The sequence below is a fragment of the Rhincodon typus genome, chromosome 24, assembly GCF_021869965.1.
Source record: "Rhincodon typus isolate 14 chromosome 24, sRhiTyp1.1, whole genome shotgun sequence".
Lineage (NCBI taxonomy): Eukaryota > Metazoa > Chordata > Chondrichthyes > Orectolobiformes > Rhincodontidae > Rhincodon > Rhincodon typus.
In genome coordinates, this window is record NC_063355.1 from 14169014 (window position 1) to 14191792 (window position 22779).

At 38.6% G+C, this 22779-nt stretch overlaps 1 protein-coding gene across 2 annotated transcripts in view; it reads right to left on the reverse strand.

Annotated features, from left to right (window-relative positions):
* The window catches only part of nos1 (nitric oxide synthase 1 (neuronal)), an 82257-nt gene that overhangs the window by 22991 nt on the left and 36487 nt on the right, over positions 1 to 22779 (reverse strand). The window contains exons 10-19 of one of the 2 annotated variants that reach the window (XM_048611614.1): positions 15705 to 15810; positions 15428 to 15618; positions 12795 to 12880; positions 11289 to 11433; positions 5860 to 5964; positions 5257 to 5315; positions 4976 to 5092; positions 4355 to 4529; positions 2988 to 3126; positions 2819 to 2897 (exon numbers count right to left, since the gene is read on the reverse strand). In XM_048611614.1, coding sequence (XP_048467571.1) covers positions 2819 to 2897; positions 2988 to 3126; positions 4355 to 4529; positions 4976 to 5092; positions 5257 to 5315; positions 5860 to 5964; positions 11289 to 11433; positions 12795 to 12880; positions 15428 to 15618; positions 15705 to 15810 — 1202 coding nt within the window. Of the gene's footprint in view, positions 1 to 2818; positions 2898 to 2987; positions 3127 to 4354; positions 4530 to 4975; positions 5093 to 5256; positions 5316 to 5859; positions 5965 to 11288; positions 11434 to 12794; positions 12881 to 15427; positions 15623 to 15704; positions 15811 to 22779 lie in introns of both variants that reach the window. The other variant, XM_048611613.1, reaches the window with a different exon arrangement.

Here is a 22779-nt window from a genome sequence, read left to right on the forward strand (position 1 = left end):
ATTTTGGCCCAGTGACACTGAAGGAACAGCAATGTATTTCCAAGTCAGGATGGTGAGAGTCTTGGAGGGGAATTTTCAGCAGTGGTGTTCCCTCACATCTGCTAGGCTTGTCTGTCTACAGTTAAATGTTGCAGGTGTGGAAGGTGCTGTCAGAGGAGATTTGACAAGTTGCTGCCATGCATCTTACATATGATACACATTGCAGCCACTGTGGAGGGAATGAATGTTTAAGGTGGTTGACCGGGTACCAATAAAATGGGTTGTTTTGTCCTACATGGTGCCAAGGTTCTCAAATGTTGCTGGAGTTACATCTCTCCAGGCAAGTGTACAGTATTCCATCACACCCCTGACTAGTGCATTGTAGAGATGGGCAGGCACTGGGGAGACAGGATGTGAGTTATCCACTGCAGAGTTCTCAACTTCTGACCTACTCTTTTAGCTACAGTATTTATAAGACTAGTCCAGTTAAATTTCTGGTTAATGGAAATTCCCAGGAGGTCGATAGTGGAGGATTCAGCAATGTTATTGCCATTGAATGCCAAGCAAAGATGATTATAGAGTTGAACAGCACGGCAACAGACTATTTGGTCCAACTTGTCCATGCTGACCAGATATCCTAAATTAACCTAATCCCATTTGCCAGCATTTGGCCTATATCCCTCTAAACCCTTCCTATTCATATTCCACTACCCATGTCCCTCATGATTTTATAAACTTTTGTAAGGTTACCCCTCAGCCTCTGAAACTCCAGGAAAAATAGTCCCAACCTATTCAGCCTCTCCCTCTAGCTCAAACCCTCCAACCCTGGCAATATCCTTATAAATCGTTTCTAAACCTTTTCAAGTTTAACAGAATCTTTCGTATATAGGTTCTTTCTTTTTGGAAATGGGCATTGCGTGACACTTTTATGGTGTGAATATTGCTTACTACTTATCAGCTGAAGCCTGATAGTTGCCCAGATTCTGTTGCATGTCGGCACAACCTGCTTCATTCTCTGAAGAGTCTTAAATGTTCCTGAACATAGCCAATCATAAATGTATATTCTCTGACTTTACAATAGAAGGAAGTTCATGGAAGAAGCAGATGAAGATGGTTGGGCCCAGAACACTATCCTGAGGAACCCCTGAAGAGATGTTGGTCATGGGATGAGACCGGGGGTGGGAAAGTTTGAAACTGGTAAAATCCACGTTTAGGCCATTGGGCTGTAGGGTCCTGAGGCGGAATATGAGGTGCTGCTCCTCCAGTTTGCGGGTGGCGTCATTGTGGCACTGGAGGAGGCCCAGGATGGACACGTCACACAGGGAGTGGGAGGGGGAGTTAAAATGGTTCACGGCCGGAAGGTGTTGTCATTGGTCACGAATAGAGCGCAGATGCTCTACAAAACAATCTCCGAGTCTCTGCTTGGTCTCACCGATATAGAGGAGGCCACATCGGGAGCAGCGGATGCAGTAGACCACATTGACGGATGTACAGGTGAACCCCTGTCTGATATGGAAAGTTTGTTTTTTGCCTTGAATGGAGATGAGGGAGGAGATGTAGGGGCAGGTGTAGCACTTCCTGCTGTTGCAGAGAAAAGTGCCAGGGGTGGTGGGGCTAGGTGTAGGGGCAGGTGTAGCACTTCCTGCAGTTGCACGGAAAGGTACTGGGGTGGTGGGGTTAGTGGGGAGTGTGGAGCGGACGAGGGAGTCGCGGAGAGAGCGGTCCCTACAAAAGGCAGTTAGGAGTGGGGAGGGAAATATATCTTTGGTTGTGGGGTTTGATTGTAGGTGGCAGAAGTGGCGGAGAATGATACATTGGATGCAGACGTTGGTGGGGTGATATGTGACGACGAGGGGGATTCTGTCTTTGTTTTTGTTGGGGGGAGGGGATGTGAGGGCAGAGCTGCAGGAAATGCAAGAGATGCAGTTGGGGGCATTTTTGATCACCGAAGGGGGGAGGTTGTGATCCTTGAAATAGGAGGACATCTGGTAAGTGTGGGAGTGGAACTCCCCATCTTGGGAGCAGATGCGATGGAGGTGGAGGAGTTGGGAGTAGGGGATCGCATTCTTGCAGGAAGGTGGGTGAGAAGAGGTGTAGTCCAGGTAGCTGTGGGAGTCAGTGGGCTTGAAATAGATGTCGGTTTCGAGGCGATTTAAAGTATGGTATAGACTGTTCCAGCCCTGCCCTCCAGCCCTCTGCTTTGTTGGTTGTGGAACATTGCCATGAGAAGATTGGCTGCCAAATTTCCTACTTTACAACAGTGACTACATTCCAAAGTAGGGGAAGGCAATGGCCTAGTGGTATTATTGCTGGATTGTTAATCCAGAGACCCAGATAACATTCTGGAGACCCGTGTTTGAATCCCGCCACGGCAGATGGTGGAATATGAATTCAATAAAATATCTGGAATTAAGAATCTAATGATGACCATGAATCAACTGTTGGGGAAAAACCTACCTGGTTCTCTAATGGCCTTTAGGGAAGGAAACTACATGAGAGTCCAGACCCACAGCAATGTGGTTGACTCTGAACTGCCATCTGGGCAATTAGGGATGGACAATAAATGCTGCCTAGCCAGCAATGTCCTCATCCCATTAATGAATAAAAGGATAGAGGAAAAGTATTTAATTGGCTGCAAAGCTCTTGGAGAAATCCTGAGGCCTGGAAAGGTGCTACGTAAATGCTCAACTCTTTCATTTTACACCAGAGACTTTGTAGCTAAGATGAATTCCCATAAGCTCAAGGTAACAGGAAGGCAACAATTACTTAACATTTTGACATAGAGTGCAAGCTTTCCTTCCTTCTAAAGTCATAGTAATGAAGCAAAGAGGTTTTCTACCTGGATTTTGGGTTTTGCAAGTTGTGTCGAGATAACAATCTTGCAGCGTAGACTTTCTTTTTGTGAATGCTGTAGAGAGCTTTAGCGAAAGAAGAAAAAGTGCAAAATATTACTGACAATAATCAAGAAAATCTTAAACATGTTTCAAAGTATTTGTAGCATCACACACCTCCTGTAAGGTCAGGTGCTGTAGTCTGGTAGGTCAGGCGAAATTTTGCTCTCTTCCAGCTGCGATCATTACTTATTAAGGAGTTGTTGGCTTTTTCAATATTAACGTCATCTCCTACACAGAACACGTCACAAGCTGCCTAAAAACAGTGCAGTTATATGTTAATGCACTAACATGCACAACTGATTGGCTTCATGGTAACCCGAGAAACTGGTGATTAACCGGTGTTCGAGGGTAAAAGTTGCTCATTCCTCTTTACTAAACCTATCCACCCTCTGCCACCCTCATCTTCATTTTAAACAATCCATGAAATCCACCAAACCTTTGACATCTGCCCTTATACATTATTGTGTGGCATGATGTCATTTTTTTTTGATAACAATCTTTTAGAACACCTTGGAAGATTTTAATATGTTGAGGGCAGTAGATAAATGCAAGTTAGGAGTATTTGGTCAGACAAGGAAAGAAATGACTTCCCTGCTTTGGGATAACATTTGGTTTTGTGAAGTCACATCTGTAATCCTATTTATTTGTTACATACTTTAACATTGTGTCTCACTAGGATTATTCCATAACCAGAGTTTTGAAGTGCACGAGTGCCTCTGGGTAACTGATCTTGTTTTTTCCATTTTTCACTGTGAATGACATCTGACAATTTATCTCTGCTGCCAATGTAGATTTCTAGCTAAAACTGGGACACTCTGGTGGGAGCAGGGAGTTGAAGAATTCTCAAAAAAGGTTTCTACTATCCTGCTGAATACTCTCATCATATGAACTTGAACGAATCTCCACCTATGCTATGTTTCCTATTCTTTAACACTGCCTTCTTTGGCAATTCCAATATGTATTATTTGTATTTTAGTACTTTTAGTTGCAAGATGTGAGCATTGCTGGCTAGGGCAAAATTGTTGCCAATTCCTAATTGCTCTTGAGAAAGCAGTGGTCTCCTGCACCACACATGCTCTTATGCTCCCTTAATACCTTTCAGTACTCTGCCATTACTTTTATATTTCCTGGTTCAATGTTTTTATATTCTTATGAAAATATCTATTTTGCTATTGCTATTGTATGCTAAGCTAATACTTTGACATACTTCAGTAATGCCACAAACAATATTTTGCCATAATACTAAAACTTCATAAGTATCCCTGAAAAATAGACAAGGTTAATTTTGACTTTGACTGATTAGTTGAAATGGGCAATATTGATTCAACTGCCCTTTATATAGGTCCCTTGATTTTCACTTTACCAGAATCTAATATTGTCTGATTTATACAATTGGTCAAATTGAAAAAGAATTATACCTAAGGAATCTGTGGTTACAACACAGGGCTTAGCAAATGTTATAAAGTCAGAACATCAATAACCTTAAAAACTTTCTTAGCCCAAGTCCTGAATGATTCCTCTTGCCCGCAGAGTTCATCCCCCTCTCCCATCTTCATAATCCGTTCTCCTCCAAGTTCCTCGAGTAGTGTGTCCACAGCTCGAGCAAAAGCACAGAAATGTGGATAGGCTCGAGAGCCAAGGCCAAAGGCAGAAAATCTGCAAAACAATGTGTTCAAACTTAATATTCACAGTGCATCAGAGGTCACTTTCCTTAGAGTTTTTATAGTTTACCAATACTTCAGACAAATTAAAATGGGTTTTCTTTAGGCATATTTGGATAGTATATGCCATAAAAAATTGCCTGATTTAATTTTCCATTGTCTAATTCCAGAAAACCAATTAAGCAATTGTCAACCATTTCATTTTAAATGAACAATTAGCAAAATACCAGGGTCTCAAAGTCCAGTGCAATTACTGGTGGCCATCATGTTTACCAGTGCTGGCATTTTCTCTCCAGTGTCAGGGGTGAGCCACCATTTAAATTGGGCTTCTGTGATGCTAGAATCCACTGTACTGCTTCGTTTATTTTGCAGGGTTGTAAAACCAATGCAAGTTGAATGAGTGTTATTTTATTGTTGAATTGTTATTTGGAAAGCACTTACCTAACGTTAGCTAAAGGGCCAGTACTCTCAAATTTATCTCTGTGTTCTGGTTCATCACTTGAAGATTTCCGAGCATCTGAGTTTGAGGATACACTGTTGAAACGAACCTTGTAGCTCCTGGACAGAGAGGAATATGATTGATTTGGCTTATTACATACTATAACAACAAGCTCTGTAACAGCTCAGAAATTGTGTTTTCTGCTAACAGGAAAGGGAATGCCTCAGCAATATAGCATTCTATCAATATTAATCATCAGCAACGGCATTTCAAACTCACTCACTTCCTTTCTGCTGAATTTGAATTCGGGTGTCTCATTTCCATCAGGGCAGACCCAAATTTCTAGAAGAATGAGATGAGAAAACGTTATACTTCCATGATTAAAATCTATTTGTCCAACCTGCATTTATTTACAATGACTCAATGCAATAATTACATCAACTGGCCTCAATACATATCGATGCATTGTGAAGGGAATGCTTGCACTTTTTATAAAGCTTCTATAAGCTTTAAACAAACCAACTCTGTTAATTCTGATTCAGTCAATGAGATTTGTCTGGTGTGTTCTTCATAGCATTAATGCATGTTCCACTGCCTATGGAATTAGGCAAAAATGTACATTTTTAAAAATCCAAAATTCTGCAACACTAGTCTCAGGAGAGAGAAGAGGAATTTACTCACCTTTCAGAAGGTGGTTGTGACTATTTCCATACAAAATTTAGAAAAGAGTGTTATCTGATACAAAGGCAGAATTGGCACAACTCATGCTGTTACTCAGCAAATTAATAACCAAAATCAATGTCTATATTTTGCACATTGGCGATTTTGAAATTATACTGATTGTCTTTTGGAAACACACTCAAGTAACATGTATTTATTTTCATACTTCTCCATTCTCAGGTGGGTCACCGTTGCCAAAAGTGCTTGTAACTACCAGCACCAGTGCCTCATGCTCGAGATGCACAATATCATATTCATCCATGGACATTGCCTACAAAACAAATAGAATTCAGGCAGTCACACCAGACTTTATCTCCATTCTTTTCCAGATAGAATTTTATCTCTAAATCCCACATAAAAATCCATACCTTATTTATAGAACACAATAGTTTTTAACCAATGGAAATAAAAACAGAAATTGCTAGAAATTCAACAAGTCTTGCAGAAACTGTGGAGACAGAAACAGTTAATGTTTCGTGTCCAACATGGCTCCAATTTTCCAAAGAAGACTCATATTGGACTCAAAATTTTAACTCTGTTTTTCTCTACAGATGTTGCCACCTGCTGAGTTTCTTCAGTACTTTCTGTTTTTCTTTAGTTTACTAGCATTCTCAGTATTTCATTTCATTAGTCCTCATCTAACATTTGTCAACAGTTGGAACTAAGTTATAATACTGAAAATTCTTGTTGCCAACTTTTTTTATGGTATTTGACATCAACAATTAGTAAGTTAAACACATAGGTTGAATAAGTGAGGGCATGTTATGATTTTTTTCATGAAGAAAAGAGCATCTAAGTTGGTATAAGATGTATCATACAACTTATGGAATCTGTATAGCTTCCTACCAAATGGTTCATTTCTTGACCATGTTAGGTAATGTGCATCTCTTATTAATAGTTAGCTGTAAGTAATTTCACTTCTATTTTCACCAACAATTAACTATAATGTTCTTAGGTTAAAGGAATTCTCAATAGTCCTGCACTGATATTGCACACTTTGTGAGCAGTCTGCTTTTTATATGTTAATGGCATAATGGATGACAGTGAGTTGACAACCTGTTTTGCTGCGAATGTATCATTCTATTGACTTTAGGCGACAAAAATCCATAAGAAGTGTAGAACAGGCTGCTGACCAAACCCATGAAAGCTGAAATTCCAATCAACCCTGGCACCATCACACATCAGCACCTCTCCCTTATGCACCCCAGCTCTTTGTCCTTCTACAAAGCAACTTCTGCTTCTCAGTGGAATAACTGCAAGCACATCACTTCATTATAGAGCACATAGATTACCACCTTCATATCCCTGGATTAGTCAAACTACAAGAGCATCTGAAGCACTTTAATCTTACAAGAATGCTAGTTATTCACTGCTCTAGATTTTTATTTGTAATTTGAGCCAAGGGTCAGATGACCCATGGAGCTTTCTCTGACATCTCAAGTGTTACCAACAATGAAATATTACATATATTTAACATTCGTAGGACTCTGCTTTCCACTGCACAGAGTGTGGTGCTAGTGAACCAGCTAATATTTGATGTTGCCCACTTGCACTACTTGAAAGCAGGTACTTTTCTCAGATGGTATCTGTATCCCTGTGAAATAAACAGAGGTATGTGTGTGTGTATCAGGACACCACAAAGTGGATGGTGAGACCACAAACAGGGTTATAAGCTGAGGTTTTGGTGTCACAAGCATCAAATGACCACCAAGGAACTTCAACTGAATTGTCACAGCCATGGTCCTAGTCTGACTGGTTCCCACTTTAACAGCACCACACACCACCTCACTCTCACGGGTCTGTTTCCCATAAGACCATAAAAAGTAGGAACAAGAGTAGCCATTTGGCCTTTCAAGCCAGCTCTGCCACTCAAAAGGATTGTGGCTGATCCAAAACTCCTCATTTCCACATTCCTGCCCTTTCCCCATAACCCTTGAGTCCCCTACTGATCAAGAATCTATCTTAGCCTTAAATATACACAAGGACTCTGGCTCCACACCTCTCTGTGGCAAGGAATTCCAAAGACTCTCAACCTTCTGAGAGAAGAAAATCCTCCTTATCTCAGTCTTAAATTGGTACCTCTTTATTCTCAGACAATAATGTTTGGTTCTAGACTCTCCCAAGAGGAGAGACATCCTCTCAGCATTTACATTGTCAAGTCCCTTAAGAATTTGATATGTTTCAATGAGATCACCTCTCATTCTTTTGAATTCCAAAGAGTAGAATCCCAAACTGTTTAATCTTTCCTCATAAGACAATCTCTCCACATCAGGGATCATCATGAACTTTCTCTGCTCTGCCTCCAATGAAATAATATCTTTTTCTAACATAAGGGGACCAAAACCCATCACAGTATTCCAGATGTGGTCTCACCAATACCTTGTACAGTCATCGTAAGACTTCCCTACTCTCATACTCTAACCCCTTTGAAATAAGGGCCAACGTTCTATTGGCTTTCCTGATTGCCTGCTGCACCTGTGTGCTAGCTTTCTGTGTTTCATTCATAAGTACCCCGAAGTGCCTCAATATTGCAGTTTTCTGCAGTTTTTCTCCATTTAAATATTACTGTTCTTTTGTTCTCCTTTCCAAAATGAACAATTTCACATTTTCTCACATTATACTACATTTGCCAACATTTTGCCCACTCAGTACCTATCAATACTCCCTGTAAACTGTTCGTATCTTTCTTGCAGCCTGCCTTTCCATCAATTTTAGTGTCATCTGCAAATTTGGCTATGGTATATTCATTTCTTTCCTCCAAGTCTTTAATATATATCATAAACAGTTGTGGTCCCAGCACTGATCCCTGAGGAACCCCACTGGTCGTGGGTCACCAACCTGAAAAACTAGCCCCATATACCCAATCACTGATTCCTGCCTATATACTATCTCCAACACTGTGGGCTTTTGTCCTATGACAACCTTTTGTGAGCTACTCTGATGACACCTTCTGGAAATCCAAAAATCAACACATTTACAGGTTTCCTTTGACCCACTCTGGTTGACACTTCCTTGAAAAACTCTAATAAATTAGTCAGACACAATTTCCCTTTCATGAAGCCATGCTCAATTTGCTTGATTAGCTTATGATTTTTCAAATGTTCAGCAGTTATTACTTCCTTAATAACTGAATCCAGTATGTTTCCCAACAATAGATGTTAGTCTAATGGGCTTATACTTGCCCTCTTTTTACCTATCTCCCTTTTCGAATAGGGGTGTCACACTTACAGTCTTCCAATCCTCTGCTACTTCTCAGAATGAAAGGACTTTTTTGGAAAATTAAAACAAATCCATTATCTCTGTAGCTATCTCTTTTAGAATCCTAGGATGCAAGCCTTCAGGGCCAGGGGATTTATTTGCCTTTAGCCCTTTCAGTTTGTCTAATACTACTTAATGTTGGTGATTATACTTAATTCTTTCTCTGTATTCTTTAATGTTAATGAAATGTTCAAAGTAGCTTCCACTGTAAAGGCTAATGCAAAAATTTGTTTAACTCCTCTGCCACTTCCATGTTCCCCATGACTGTCTTCCCAGATTCATTTTCTAAGGAGGTTATATTCCATTTGACCCCTCTCTTCCTTTTTATACATTTAAAGAAACTCTTATTGTCAGCTTTTATATTCCTCACTAGTTTGCCCTAGTTTATTTTTTCTCTCTTCATTACCTTTTTTGACCTCCTTTGCTGGATTTTGAATTTTTTTTTATTCATTCACGGGATGAGGGTGTTGCTGGCGAGGCAGCATTTATTGCCCATCCCTAATTGCATAGAGGGCAGTTAAGAGTCAACCACATTGCTCTGGGTCTGGAGTCACATGTAGGCCAGACCAGGTGAGATGGCAGATTTCCTTCCCTAAAGGATATTAATGAACCAGATGGGTTTTTCCAACAATTGACAATGGATTCACAGTCATCAATAATTCCAGATATTTATTTTGAATTCAAATTCCACCATCTGCTGTGGTGGGATTCGAACCCTGGTCCTCAGAACATTATCAGGGTCTCTGGATTAACAGTCCAGCGATAATACCACTAGGCCATCACCTCCCCAAGGCCATCTATCCCAGCCTTCAGAGCTATCACTGACTTTTACCTCCTTACACATGCTTTTACTTGCAATTTAATACTCTCCTAATTTCCTTGGTTAACCGTGGTTGGTTTATCCATCTCTTAGAATCTTTCCTCCTTACTGGATGTACTTTTGCTGAGAGTCATGAATTACCCCCTTAAATGTCTGCTACAGTCCTTCTATCTGCATAGTTCACTTTCATTAATTTTATCCTCATTTTATTGTCATTCCCTTTACTTAAGTAAAACACGGTTGTTTCTGACCCAAGTTTCTCACTCTCAAACTGAATATTACATTCTATCATGTTATGATCACTAATTCTTCAGGGATCTTTTACTCTGAGGTCATTTATTAAGTCTGCCTCAATACCCATTATCAGATCCAAGATAGCCTGCTCCCTGATTGGCTCCTTGACACATTGCTCTCAGAAATATACTTTATGAATTAGTTGTCGTAGTTACCCTTTCCATTCTGACTAACCCAATCAACATGAAGATTAAAATCACCCAGAATTATTGCTCTTATCTTTTTGCATGCTTCTATTATTTGTTGATTTATAGACTTTCCTAAAGAGTGGTTACTATTTGAGGATCCACTACTCCTACCAATGTCTTCTTTCCCTTGCTGTTTTAAACCTCCACCCAATGGGCTGTTTTTCATCCGAGCCTAGATCATCTCTCACAACAGTTCTCATATTATCTCCTATTAACAGTGCTGCCCCACCACCTATTCCATCCCTCCTGTCTTTCCAAAAGTTTAAATATCCCCGAATGTTAAGTCCCCAGTTTTGATCACCTTATCACCTTATAACCACGTTTCCATAATGGCTATGCAATCATATTCATTTACTCTGATTTGCACCATCAGTTTGTCTACCTTATACCAAATGCTTTGTGCATTAAGATACAAAGTAGTTAAGTTTGCTCTAATATCAAATTTCACTACACTTTTATGGTTCCTTGGTGCAATATGACAGTCACACATTCTGTCTGTTCCTTTTATTTTCTGATAACAATCAGCTCTGTCACTAACCTGCAATCCTACCTACTCCTTGACCTTTGATTTTATAATTTTCCATGTGACTGACTCCACACCCCCATCCCAACATTTAATTTAATGCCCTCTATACCTTATTGTTCTCACTTAGGGATTGCAACAATTTAAGATTCAAAGTGGCGTCACCATGGGAGAAAGATTTGGGAAGCATTGTTGTATATAATTATCATTGTTAAAGTGGGGGATGACACTAGCTCACCAGATGCAGTGTTGAGAATAATAGAAAACTGGGCAGTGCAGAGCACAGGCTACTGAAGCAATCCTCCTGATTTCCCTTCTATTCTTTTAAACAAAGGAAAATTTTAGGGAGATTCTATTGCAATTTGTCCTGTCTAACCTATTATTCACTGCGCCAATGAATGTGAACACAAACCCCCAGAAAAGATTGCCAGTAGAATGAGAGACATAATTATTGTAGCATATCATTGTGAAGTAACTTAAATGTGAGTAATTAAAACTAATTTGTTTCTCACCTTTGCATCAAAGGCATGCTTGAAAATTTCACATAATGTTTTTGCATAGACTTGGGACTTGCCAGTTTCTGTGGCATATAAGATGGTGGCTTTTACTCTTTTGGCCATTGCTTGTCCCATCAACTTTGTCGAGAATTTCACTGCCCTTTTCAAAAGAAAATACTGAATTATTAGAGCTGGATGTCTTAAAATTGTAAATAATGACACCACATTACAACGGTTTTTTTTTGCAGGAGCATGCTCAGAAGCCCACAGCTACACAACACCTTCAGCGACAGATTCTAACTCAGTTTAGTACAACATGAATTCTGTTCTGTGTTAAGTATTATGATGCCAGTTGCCATTGCTTAACTATTTCCAACTATTGCACTATGCAACTCTGCTCCTGAGAGTCTAAGTCAGATTTTAACCTCATGCATACAGATAGTGAGAAGGTAATTCCAGCCTCCAGTGGTTTGTTTTTCCAAAAGGTCCTGGGGTTATAAATATATGAAACACATTTAAGCTGGTTCGGAGAAGGCATACTCATTGCATTAGAGACATGAAAGGATGATGAATGCAAAAAAGATTATACCAAACCTTTCTTCAAATTCCCATGCAAAGTATACAAATATGCTACTAAAAGTCTTTAAATGCAGTAACACCACATCCTTCCATCTTCCAATGGAGACCACTTGACTAGCACATATCTTAAATGACATTGTCGGCCAGTCCATTTCCCCTTGCATTCAACTGACTCTATTCTCATCTAGCTCGGTGAGGTTTTGTTAATGCATCAAGGATACAAAAGCTCTTCTCTTATTGTGAACTGCTGGACTTTTAGTATTGCTCTCAAAGTTCCATAAGTGAATAAATAATCAGAAATTGTTTCTACGTTTAAAGTCATTGAGCAAATGCATTTAACAAAGCGCAACAAGCATGCAATAATTATATACTCACATCAAACCCATTATATGGAAAAACAATAGAAGTTTGGCCACCAAAAAATACAAAACAATCCTTTAGAAATAAGTTATGTTTCTCCATATATTTCTCATCAGCTGCAAAAGATTTAACATAAGCTTCACTTGCAAGTTGGAAACCAATCCCTTCTCTTGAAAATTTCAACTTGACTGCTTCCTTCTCAGACTTTGTTCAATTTAACTCTTTGAATCAAAGAGCTTGTTTATATCCAGAGAAAGTGCACAAGATTTTGAGTAATGACTAATTAAATTTAAAAGGATATCTTAATCATACATCAAGCATTACTTAAGTTCCAATTATTTGTCTCTCAAAAGTTTTCATTATTGAAACTTGCAACATTGCCTTAATTCAAACTCTGGCCAAGACTCTGGTTCTCACTCGCTCTCTCTGGCAGGATTTGAAAAAACAGCCACCAAGGAAGAACTAGACAAAGTTATTTTTGACAGTTATAACTATATATCATGTAACTGTGTGGTCTAACTGATTTATTGAGCAACATAGTTTAATGTCTTTTTACAGTGAATGGCTCCGAAAAATACTTACTTTGCCAACTTTTTAAATCCAATGGCTCTCTTTTTGGTGGGAGTTCCATTAACTCCTTTCCACACATGATTCAACCAGGGATCTGCCTGCATTGGGAAAGCCAGTTAATATAGTTGAACTATGAACATGAAATGATGCATAAGGTATGTTATAGGCAGGAATACATTGATTCTGAGATTATTGCACAGGGTTAGAATTCACAAGCAACAAGTTTTAAGTTCTTGAGGGACATTTCAATTAGTTTTCACTCTAACAGCATATCAAATCCATATGAATCATTGATAAGTGGCTTTTGGTCCAGGAGTTTTACATCAGGTCACATGGGGGCATTATGTCTGAAATATTTTCATTATGTCTGAAACAACATTTAATGTAGTGCCTTCTTGTTCTGTAGTTAGGTTGTCACATGATGCATGTTGATAATAAATCCATGCTAAATCTCAACTGTTGTCGATTTATCAAAAGTGCAGTGTTACTTAAGTTATGTAATGCTTATTTACCAAGACTTTTTTTTTCAGAATGCCACCAATACTCTTAATAATTTAAACAGGTGACAGGGTGAGCTTGTGGTAATCATATAAATGTTACTGACCACAGGAAGTAAAGAATCTTTTGGGCTGAAAGCATAAAACACCGAAACATTGACGGATACCAGATTATAGATGACCTCGTATGAATTAAACAAACATTGAATAATGTATTACGAATTAATAAGAAGTTAAACGAACAGAAAGTCACAATTGCTGCTTAAGGGGATACAGTTGTCTGAAAACTGTGAGAGTAACTAAGAGCAACAAATTTTCAGGAAAAAAATTCATAGTTCTGAGGAAGAGTCATATCGGACTCAAACAGTTAACTCTGTTTCTCTCTCCACGGATGCGGCTAGACCTTTTGAGTTCCTCCAGCATTTTCTGTTTGCTTCAAATTTTCAGGAAGATTAACTTTATTTAAAAATCCCTGCCTTATCTCTCATATTATAATAGAATTTTATTAAATGCCCTCTGAAATCAGCAAGCATACCATTTGGTTTCCTGGGCATTTCGGGATGGACAACAAATATTGACCTTGGATATGACTTCCACATCCATGAAAGAATACATTTTAAAAAGATACATGAGAAACAATGTCTGAAGGTTGTTATAGAGTGGGAAAGGAAGTTTAGAATTGAAATGTAGCCTAAGTTTGCTACTAGATTGGAAATAGTTGAGAATACACTACTAATTCAATTTAGAAATCATAAACCTTTATTAGTAAAATATAATCTTGTTTTCATATAATTCTGCGTACAAGTTTCAATAGCAGCTGCTAGAGTTGCTTGAGTCACATTTTGCATGTGAAATCCATCACTGACTGCTCAGTGAGATAGTTTGTATTCACAATCTTCCAATCAAATAATCTATCCATTCAAACTTTGGAATGTAAGGATCCTTATGATGGATGTATTGCAATGTCCCAATATTTTCCACATCTGCCCCAAACTCTTCCTATCATTTGCACAACAGCAGATAGGACATAGAACACAGAAAGATAAGTGATACTTTGCTAATCTGTTCTGTTACTTGTGCAAAAATAAGGTTGTCCAGTAATTTCATACTGTAAGCTCCCATTTTAGATTATATCTTGGTGCTCTGGAGCTTTTTCAGTGCCTTCCACCTACACCAGCAAAACAGATTAGCTGTTTATTTAATACATCACTGTTTGTGGGACCTAACCATGCACATTTATTGACAACATAAGAGTGACTACGTTACAAGAATGCCTCATTGGCATTTTGGGGACATGAAATTCTATTTATAACTCACATCATCCTATTTAAAAAGAAAGTCTAACCAATAAATTAGTTACAAGTTTTTGAAGAAAATTATTCAGCTTTAGACATCACTTTGTCATTCGTGTAACTACGCTTTTGTTGGTTCTGTCCTGGATGACCTCATGTGTAACTTTGCTGTAACTGAGTCAATCTATTGTAAATTCCTCAAAGCACTTACGTTCAATGGTATGAATTATTGAAGTATTTTGTAGCATGTTCTGCCTTTGTCTTTAGCAGTGTTTACAAAATGAAAAAAAACATAATTATCCAGAGGATACAGCCTCTAAGCAACAATTAACATAAACAAGACAACAACCAGACATGAATATGATCTGTGTTCCTTACACTTCTCCAAATGTTTCAATTGTCTATGTTTTTCTTTTCTATGGCACTGACCAACAGTAATTTAAAACCTTCTAGTAAGTTCCATTCACTATGATTAGTATTTTCAAGTCCAACACTTCTTTGTTCGTTCCCTAGGTTTATCCTTGGAATTACATTTCTGCAACTTAATACCGTGATGTTCCAATTCTCATGTGTGAAATTTTCATGCTTACACTGAGAATTGAGGAAGGAATGTCATTGCATTCAGTAGTGAATATTTGAGGTGTGCTTGTCCTGACAAGAGTGAAATAATTCCCCTCTGGGTTCCATGTCCTATGGATATATGTTAGTAAAGCATTGGTCATATATAATATTTACACTAAATCACAAAACATCAAGAAGTATTGATAAAGAACTGGGATAATAAAAAGAAGACTTAATTAACTGGTCAGCAGCAAAGCTGAAAAAGACAAGCAATTGTTCTCATCCTGATGCTTACCTGATATTCAAACGATGGACTGAGCTGATAGTTTAGCATCTCTTGATGGAACACAGGCGTGATGCTTCCTGACATTGGTGGAACAATCCACACCCAATCTGCAGGACAGCCTCCTCGACATCTATATTCATTTTCCATGTGTTTCATGAATGATTCCGTAGCAGAATGGTGATCCACTATTGTCACTTTATCTGACTAAAGAGGGAGTGAAAACACTGAACAATGAACTCGTGATACGTATTAGTTGGAACAAAGTGGCATTGCATGAAACTTGTACTTGCCTGAAAGCTGTAAAGGACTGCAATATTTATTTCAACTAACGCTTGATCTTTCCAAAGAGAAGATGTCTTTCTGGTGTCAAGGCCCATTTTTTTAGCTACATTCTGCAAGAAGATCACATACAAATAATTTAACAATGTTAATCTCCATGAAATAAACTCCTTCTGTTAAATATTAGCACATCCTATTAAATGTTAGCAATTGGATGGGGGAACATATAAGACTTAAATGCCAATTATTTGAGGTAAAAATTGTCTGACAGTCTGTTTTCACCTTTCTGTACATTTAATGAAATTATTTTAAGATCATAGCCAAATATTAGTCCAAAGTAAACCCCTAACTAATTTGGTTACGATATTCTAATTGACTAAATGCAGATTGATGTGTGGGATTGATTTGGCATGGAGACCATAGATTTATGCTGGTCAGACTTCCATTATGGTTACTAAGATTATCTGTAATTGCCTGAAAACATCTATGATATGGTTCTTGAAAGACATTAGTCATTTGTCGAACATTGCGCAAAATGGAGTTTGGTGTCTGATTATCGACATGACATGAGCAGTGAACCATAGAGGAACAGAAAGAAGACAAAACTGAGCAAAGGAAACATAAACAACAGAGTAAGGAAAGTTGGATGATTCTGGAATTATGAAGGACATTAAGGAGAAAACCTGGGAAGCTGAGAGTGCAAACAAGGACTATCAGCAGGAATTAGGACTAATAATTTATTTGTAATTTATGATAATCTGGGATATTTTTCAGTATATATGAGTGGGAAAACACAGAGCAAGTTTCCGTGTTTCCATTTTTTGTTTGGCTTAATCATGTTGGATACAGAGGAGAACTGACAGCTGGGAAAACACAGAGCAAGTTTCCGAGTTTCCATTTTTTGTTTGGCTTAATCATGTTGGATACAGAGGAGAACTGACAGCACAGTTGTTATGAACACCAGTTGGTGTGAAATTCACATGGGAATAGAAGAGTCCCACATTCAGACTATGTTAAGTCAATTGAATTCAGGGTGGACATCTGTAAGAGTGCCATAAGTGGTCTATGTCCTAGACCAGACGAGGGATTGGAAAATCAATCATTTTTCTGTTCCCAGTTACCGAATGAATCTTGTTGCTGAAAACATGCTAATATTGGCACTGGCTTAGGTTGGGATTGTGTTTGGTTTTGATGCTTCCACAGTTGAACCAACAACAACTGTCCTCTGTTTTGGTTTCTTAAAAAAATAAGTTGTTTAATTCACTCAGGGGATGTGGGCAGCATTGGTTGGACTTGATTTGATTTGATTTATTATTGTCACATGTATCTAAGTACAGTTTTGTTGTGCATGCAGTACAGTAGATCATAACATACATAGACACAAAGATCATTGGGTGATTGAACAGACCGAGGAACACAAAGTTATGGCTGCAAAGAATGTGTACAAAAAGCAAGATCAACATTAGATTTGACATTTGCAAAGTCCATTCAGAAGTCTAATAACAGTGGGGAAGAAGCTGTTCTTGAATCTGTTGGTATGTGTGTTTAAGCTTTTGTATCTTCCACCTGACAGAAGAGTTACCCTTGAGAGGTTAGCAATGAGCTGCCTTCTTAAACTGCTACAGTCCATATGATGTAGGTAGACACAAAATGCTGTTAGGAACAGAATTCCAGGATTTTGTTGCAATGACACTGAATGAACAGCAAAATAGTCATGAAGATTTCCTTGTTGAATAAGGAGGATAGTTAATACTGTAGAGCTATATTCCAAGATTAGACTAAAAGAGTGAAAGGAAGGGAAGAAATTTGAAAAGACCAGCAATTTGTATTTTTCTAAAGTTTATTAATGATGGGATGGGGGTGACATCATTCCAACAGACCATTAAACCTGCAGAACTTAGCAGCATATCACTGCCTTATAAAGAGAATTACATTTTCTGCAGTGTGTAATCATATACCAGCAATGAGCATCCTGACACTGTAGGCCTATTTTAGAGATGCATTTTCATGAAACTATGTCTCTAATGTTCTTCTGGCCAGGCTTCCCATTTTGGATTCCCCATATGTTTGTATTCATCCATCCCTGCTAAACACATCCTTATCCTAATTCAGCTGACAGACAAGATTGCAGGATGCAAAAACAAGCTGCTGCAGATACTGGAAATCTAAAGTAAAACCTAAAAATTCTGGAAATACTCAATAGGTAAGGTAACATCAGTGAAAAGAGAAACAGAATTAATAGTCCAGATTTTTGCCAGGTCAAGGAACCCTTTGAAAATAGACAGCACGATCCAATACTGGGATGCCTAACCCTATTCTTGTTTCCAGCAATTCTCACTCTTGCAAGATAGGGATGTGGGCAGCGCTCCTGGCTTTGACAGGTCCATCTGGGAAGAATAGTTCAAACACATAACATTTTAGTGGAGGGCCCGTTCTGCAAGAATGTGATTCACAGAACCTCAGAGGTATTGTGAACCATAGAAACTGAACCAAATGGTAGAACCAAAATTAATAGCTACCTGCTGCTGAAATTCTTACATTGACAGACTCTGAAATATGAAAGAAAAATAATCTTTCAGTTGTAGTAATTAGATTCTATAATTTAAGTTAGATGTATTTTTACTGCAATGATTGATTATAGGGTTTTCCTACTAAGGTAAGTTTACCATTCCATTGTATACGTGTTAGGATGCATTAGGGTACTTTTTCGAGCTGGAAAAGTGCTAATATGCATTCAAAACTAAAGAAAATGCTGCTTGGGATTGCTGGCCTAATAATTTGATTTAAATATCCAAAGTCCTTTTAAATGAAAAAAATTCAGCAGCTGTCAGAGAAAAAAAATGCTCTTGGACTGCTTTGATTGACAACACATCTGATGGAGCTCAAGATAAAGACCATCTGGTTTTTCAATTTCAATAGATTCCATTACTTAAACTTCCCAGTGTTTGGTTTTACAACTGAGTTCATTATGATTGTCTGGGTGAGTTTCAAAAGATATTGAACCACTTATCTTAGCAGAGGGCCATGTTCACATTTGTACTGACAGTAACAAGTGTTGAATAAAGGACTAGAGATAGTAGGAACTGCAGATGCTGGAGAATCCGAGACAACAAGGTGCAGGGCTGGATGAGCACAGCACGCCAAGCAGCATCATAGGAGCAGAGAGGCTGACGTTTCGGGCCTAGACCCTTCATCAGAAAAGGGGGAGGGGAAGGGGGTTCTGAAATAAATAGGGAGAGAGTGGGAGGCGGATAGAAGAGGGATAGAGGAGAGGATAGGTGGAGAGGAAACAAACAGGTCGAAGAGGCGGGGATGGGGCCAGGAAAGGTGAGTGTAGGTAGGGAGTTAGGAAGGGGATAGGTCAGTCCAGGGAGGACGGACAGGTCAAGGGGGCGGGATGAGGTTGGTCGAAAGGACTATCTGTTTTTGATGGAATGAATAAGTGCTAGTTTTAGCAGTAGATTGAAGGGATTTTTTTAATGGCTTCATTAATGAGAAGTTTTACAGAATGAAGTGCTTTTCAATGACAATTCTGTTAGCTTTTTTTGAAAAATATGTGATCGTGGGGTATGGGTGGGATGTACCAGTCAGTCATTCTCTCCAGGGATAATGAGCAGCCTGGTGAATTTTGAGATGCACTTATATTGGAATGGCAGGAGTTGCTGGAATGGGAACAATACAGCACACCTCACACACCCGCCCCACCCTCATGCACCCTTTGCCTCTCCTGGGACATCTCTCACGTCCTTGCCCCCTTACTTTGAGTCCTAAATTCCCCAAGCATATCTACCAGTTGCTCCAATGCTATATAATGAAGTGACTGATTCATTTTGAGATTAAGTCTACTATACAGCTTACATTTTTATCTGTTTACATCACTTTTAAGGAACATAAAACGGCCAGAAGAACCTTTGCTTCTGTTTTGTTGATAATTTCACATTGAATTCACATCACTTCCATTTGAAAGGCAGCATGTAAAGCTCAACATGGAACTAGTAATTCAATATTTCCTCAAGCTGCAACCTCATTTAGATCTGCCTTGAAGTGGTTGTTTGGCTGTGGATCAGAATTAGTATAACATGGCGTGATGTGGGTTAAAAAAGACAAGGACTTAATATGGATTGGCCACAGTGGAGAGGAAGATTAGGCAGGATGTATAAGTGGTGACTGAACTGCTATTCCTTAATTGACACCAAGTTAAAAATTCCACCCAATTCTGTGGAATCTTCAACAAAGATAGACAAGCATGAGTGCAACCGTTACAGAGATGACTGTTGACTGCTTTAAATACTTTAGGTACTTCAGAGGATGAATATGTACATATATAATGCTGCATACATAAGTTGGTTTCAGACCAGGATGTTATATATTAACTGTGAACTTAGAAATAAAAATTACAGGATCCTACAGCCATTGTTATACCAGCTTTATTGATTTTAAGCAGATCTTTTAGCAGCGAATGCCAAAGAGCGTTACTGCACTTGAGCAATTCTATTTGTGGGGCAACAGATAATAAACCAACTGATGGGTGTCACTTTCAGATTCACCAACTGTCTGTTTACCTGACAGTTAACATTGCAACTCATGTGCCAGCTTGTTGGTGATGTTCTCTTTAAGAACAATCTGTTATCTTCAGCATAATTGAAGGTTGTCTGTGTTGGTCTGCTATATCAAGTGAAAGATGGAACTGTAGGCTGTTAGATCCAATCAGATCAGTTGGATGGTGGAACTGAAGCTGTCGAAATCAATTAGACATTGGGTTTTCCCACGGTGCATGAAGAAAGAACATTTTACAAGGAGCTAGAGTTATTTGACAGTTGCAGTAATAGATGTATTTATCCAATATTTGCCCCAAAATAATTTGCCTAAAGGGAATTAGCTGCTAAAGGCAGTTTTTAAAGGGCTTTAACTTTCAAAAGTGAGGAGAGTGTATTCCAGTAAGAGTGAATTAGCCTACTTTGTTTCAGCATTAGAAAACTGCATCCACAGAATTACCCAAGTTTTGTGAAAAAATGTAAAATTGGAGAAGTGACGACCTTTGCTTAATTTTTTTAAAAATTACACCATTTAGAAAAAAAAGGTTCATTTAATCATTGTACTCGCCACTGAAAGGAATATCAATATTCATCCCTTCTACCATTGACAGAATCAGCTGCAGCAGCTGACCAAGATAATTTTAAACATTCTCCCTTACAACCTTTTATAATAAAAAAGGCAGAAACAGTGGTGTAGGAACACCAAGTCAAACATCATCCTAACTTGAACATCATAGAATCAGAGAATCCCACAGTGTTATGATGCAGATGGAGACTATTCGGCCCATTCTGTCTCCCCAGGCTATCCAAATGAGCTTTATGACTTAGTGCCATTCTCCTGCATTTCCGCCATACCCTTGCACATTGTTTCTATTCAAGCAATCACCTAATTCCCCTCTGAATGTCTCTTATTGAATTTGACTCCAAAACACTTCCAGCAGTTTGTTCCTGACCCAAACTACTTGTGTTAAAAGTTTATTTCTCAGATCACATTTGTTATTTTTGCAAATCGCCACAAATCTGTGCTGTCTTGTTCTTAATCTATTTATGAGCAGGAACAGGTTGTCCCTATGCACTCTATCTAGCCCTTCCATGGTTTTGAAACTAGTGTCAGATCTCCTCTTAGTTTTTGCTCTCTAAGCAACCTCTCCAATCTATCCTCATACCTGAAGTTGCTAAGCCCTGGAACCATTCTTCTGTACTTTTTTTTGCACTCTCTCCAATACCTTCTCATCCTTCCCAGAATGGGATGCTTGGAGTTGTACACAATATTCTAGTTGATGTTTAACAAGTGTCTTGCATAAATTCAACATATTCTCCTTGCTTTTGTCCTCTATATCCCTATTAATGAAGTCCAGGATACTCTATACTTTATTAACTGCTCGTTGTACCTGTCCTGCTACTTTCAATGATGTCTGCACACAGCTTCTTCTGTTTCTGCACCCCTTTAAGAATTGTACCCCTTATTTCACATTGTTTCTCCACATTTTTCCTAGCAAATGCATCACATTATTCTTGATTTGATTTGATTTATTATTGTCACATATAACTAGGTACAGTGAAAAGTTTTGTTTTCCTTGCAGTACAAGCAGATCAATAACATACAAAGATCATAGGGTGATTGAACAGAGCAAGGAATACCAAGTTATGCATACAAAGAAGGTGCACAATAAGCAAGGTTTTAAAATTTAAATTTAAATTTTTTTAAATTTTTAAATTTTTAAATTTAAATTTAAAATTAGCAAATTTAAAATTAGGGAGGCCCATTCAGAAGTCTAATAACAGCAGGGAAGAAACTGTTCTTGAACCTGTAGGTCATGTGTTTAAGCTTTTGTATCTTCTGCCCAACAGAAGGGGTTGGAAGAGATTATAATCGGGGTGGGAGGGGTCTTTGATGATGTTGCCTGCCTTTCCGAGGCAGCGAGAAGTGTAGATGGATTTCTTCACTGTAAACTTTATCCACCCACTTGTCTACGTCCTTTTGAGGATCTTCACTGTCCTTCTCACTGATACAATACATTCAAGTTTCGTATCATCAACAAAGTTGGAAATTGTTCCTGGTACACCAAGATCTAGATCATTAATGGACTGTAGCAGTTCAAGAAGGTAACTCACACCACCTTCTCAAGGGAGACTAGGGATAAGCAACAAATGTTGGTCCAGCCAGTGATGCTCACATTCTGTGAATGAATGACTTTTTAAAAAAAATTATAAGTATCAGAAAAAGCAAGGTTACAAAACTGGTCACTGGGATCTCAAGTACAAAGCTTCCTGTCTTTGAACTCTCTGTGACATACTCCTTTTCCAGCACTGCGGAGCTTTCCTTAGCCAATATCAACACCCACCACACCACTACCACTTTCCTTCCTTTCTATCTTTTCTGAGTGCCTTGTACTCAGGAATATTTTAAAACCCAGTTGTGCTTTTCCTTGATAGTAGGAACTGCAGATGCTGGAGAATCCGAGACAACAAGGTGCAGGGCTGGATGAACACAGCAGGCCAAGCAGCATCATAGGAGCAGAGAGGCTGACGTTTCGGGCCTAGACC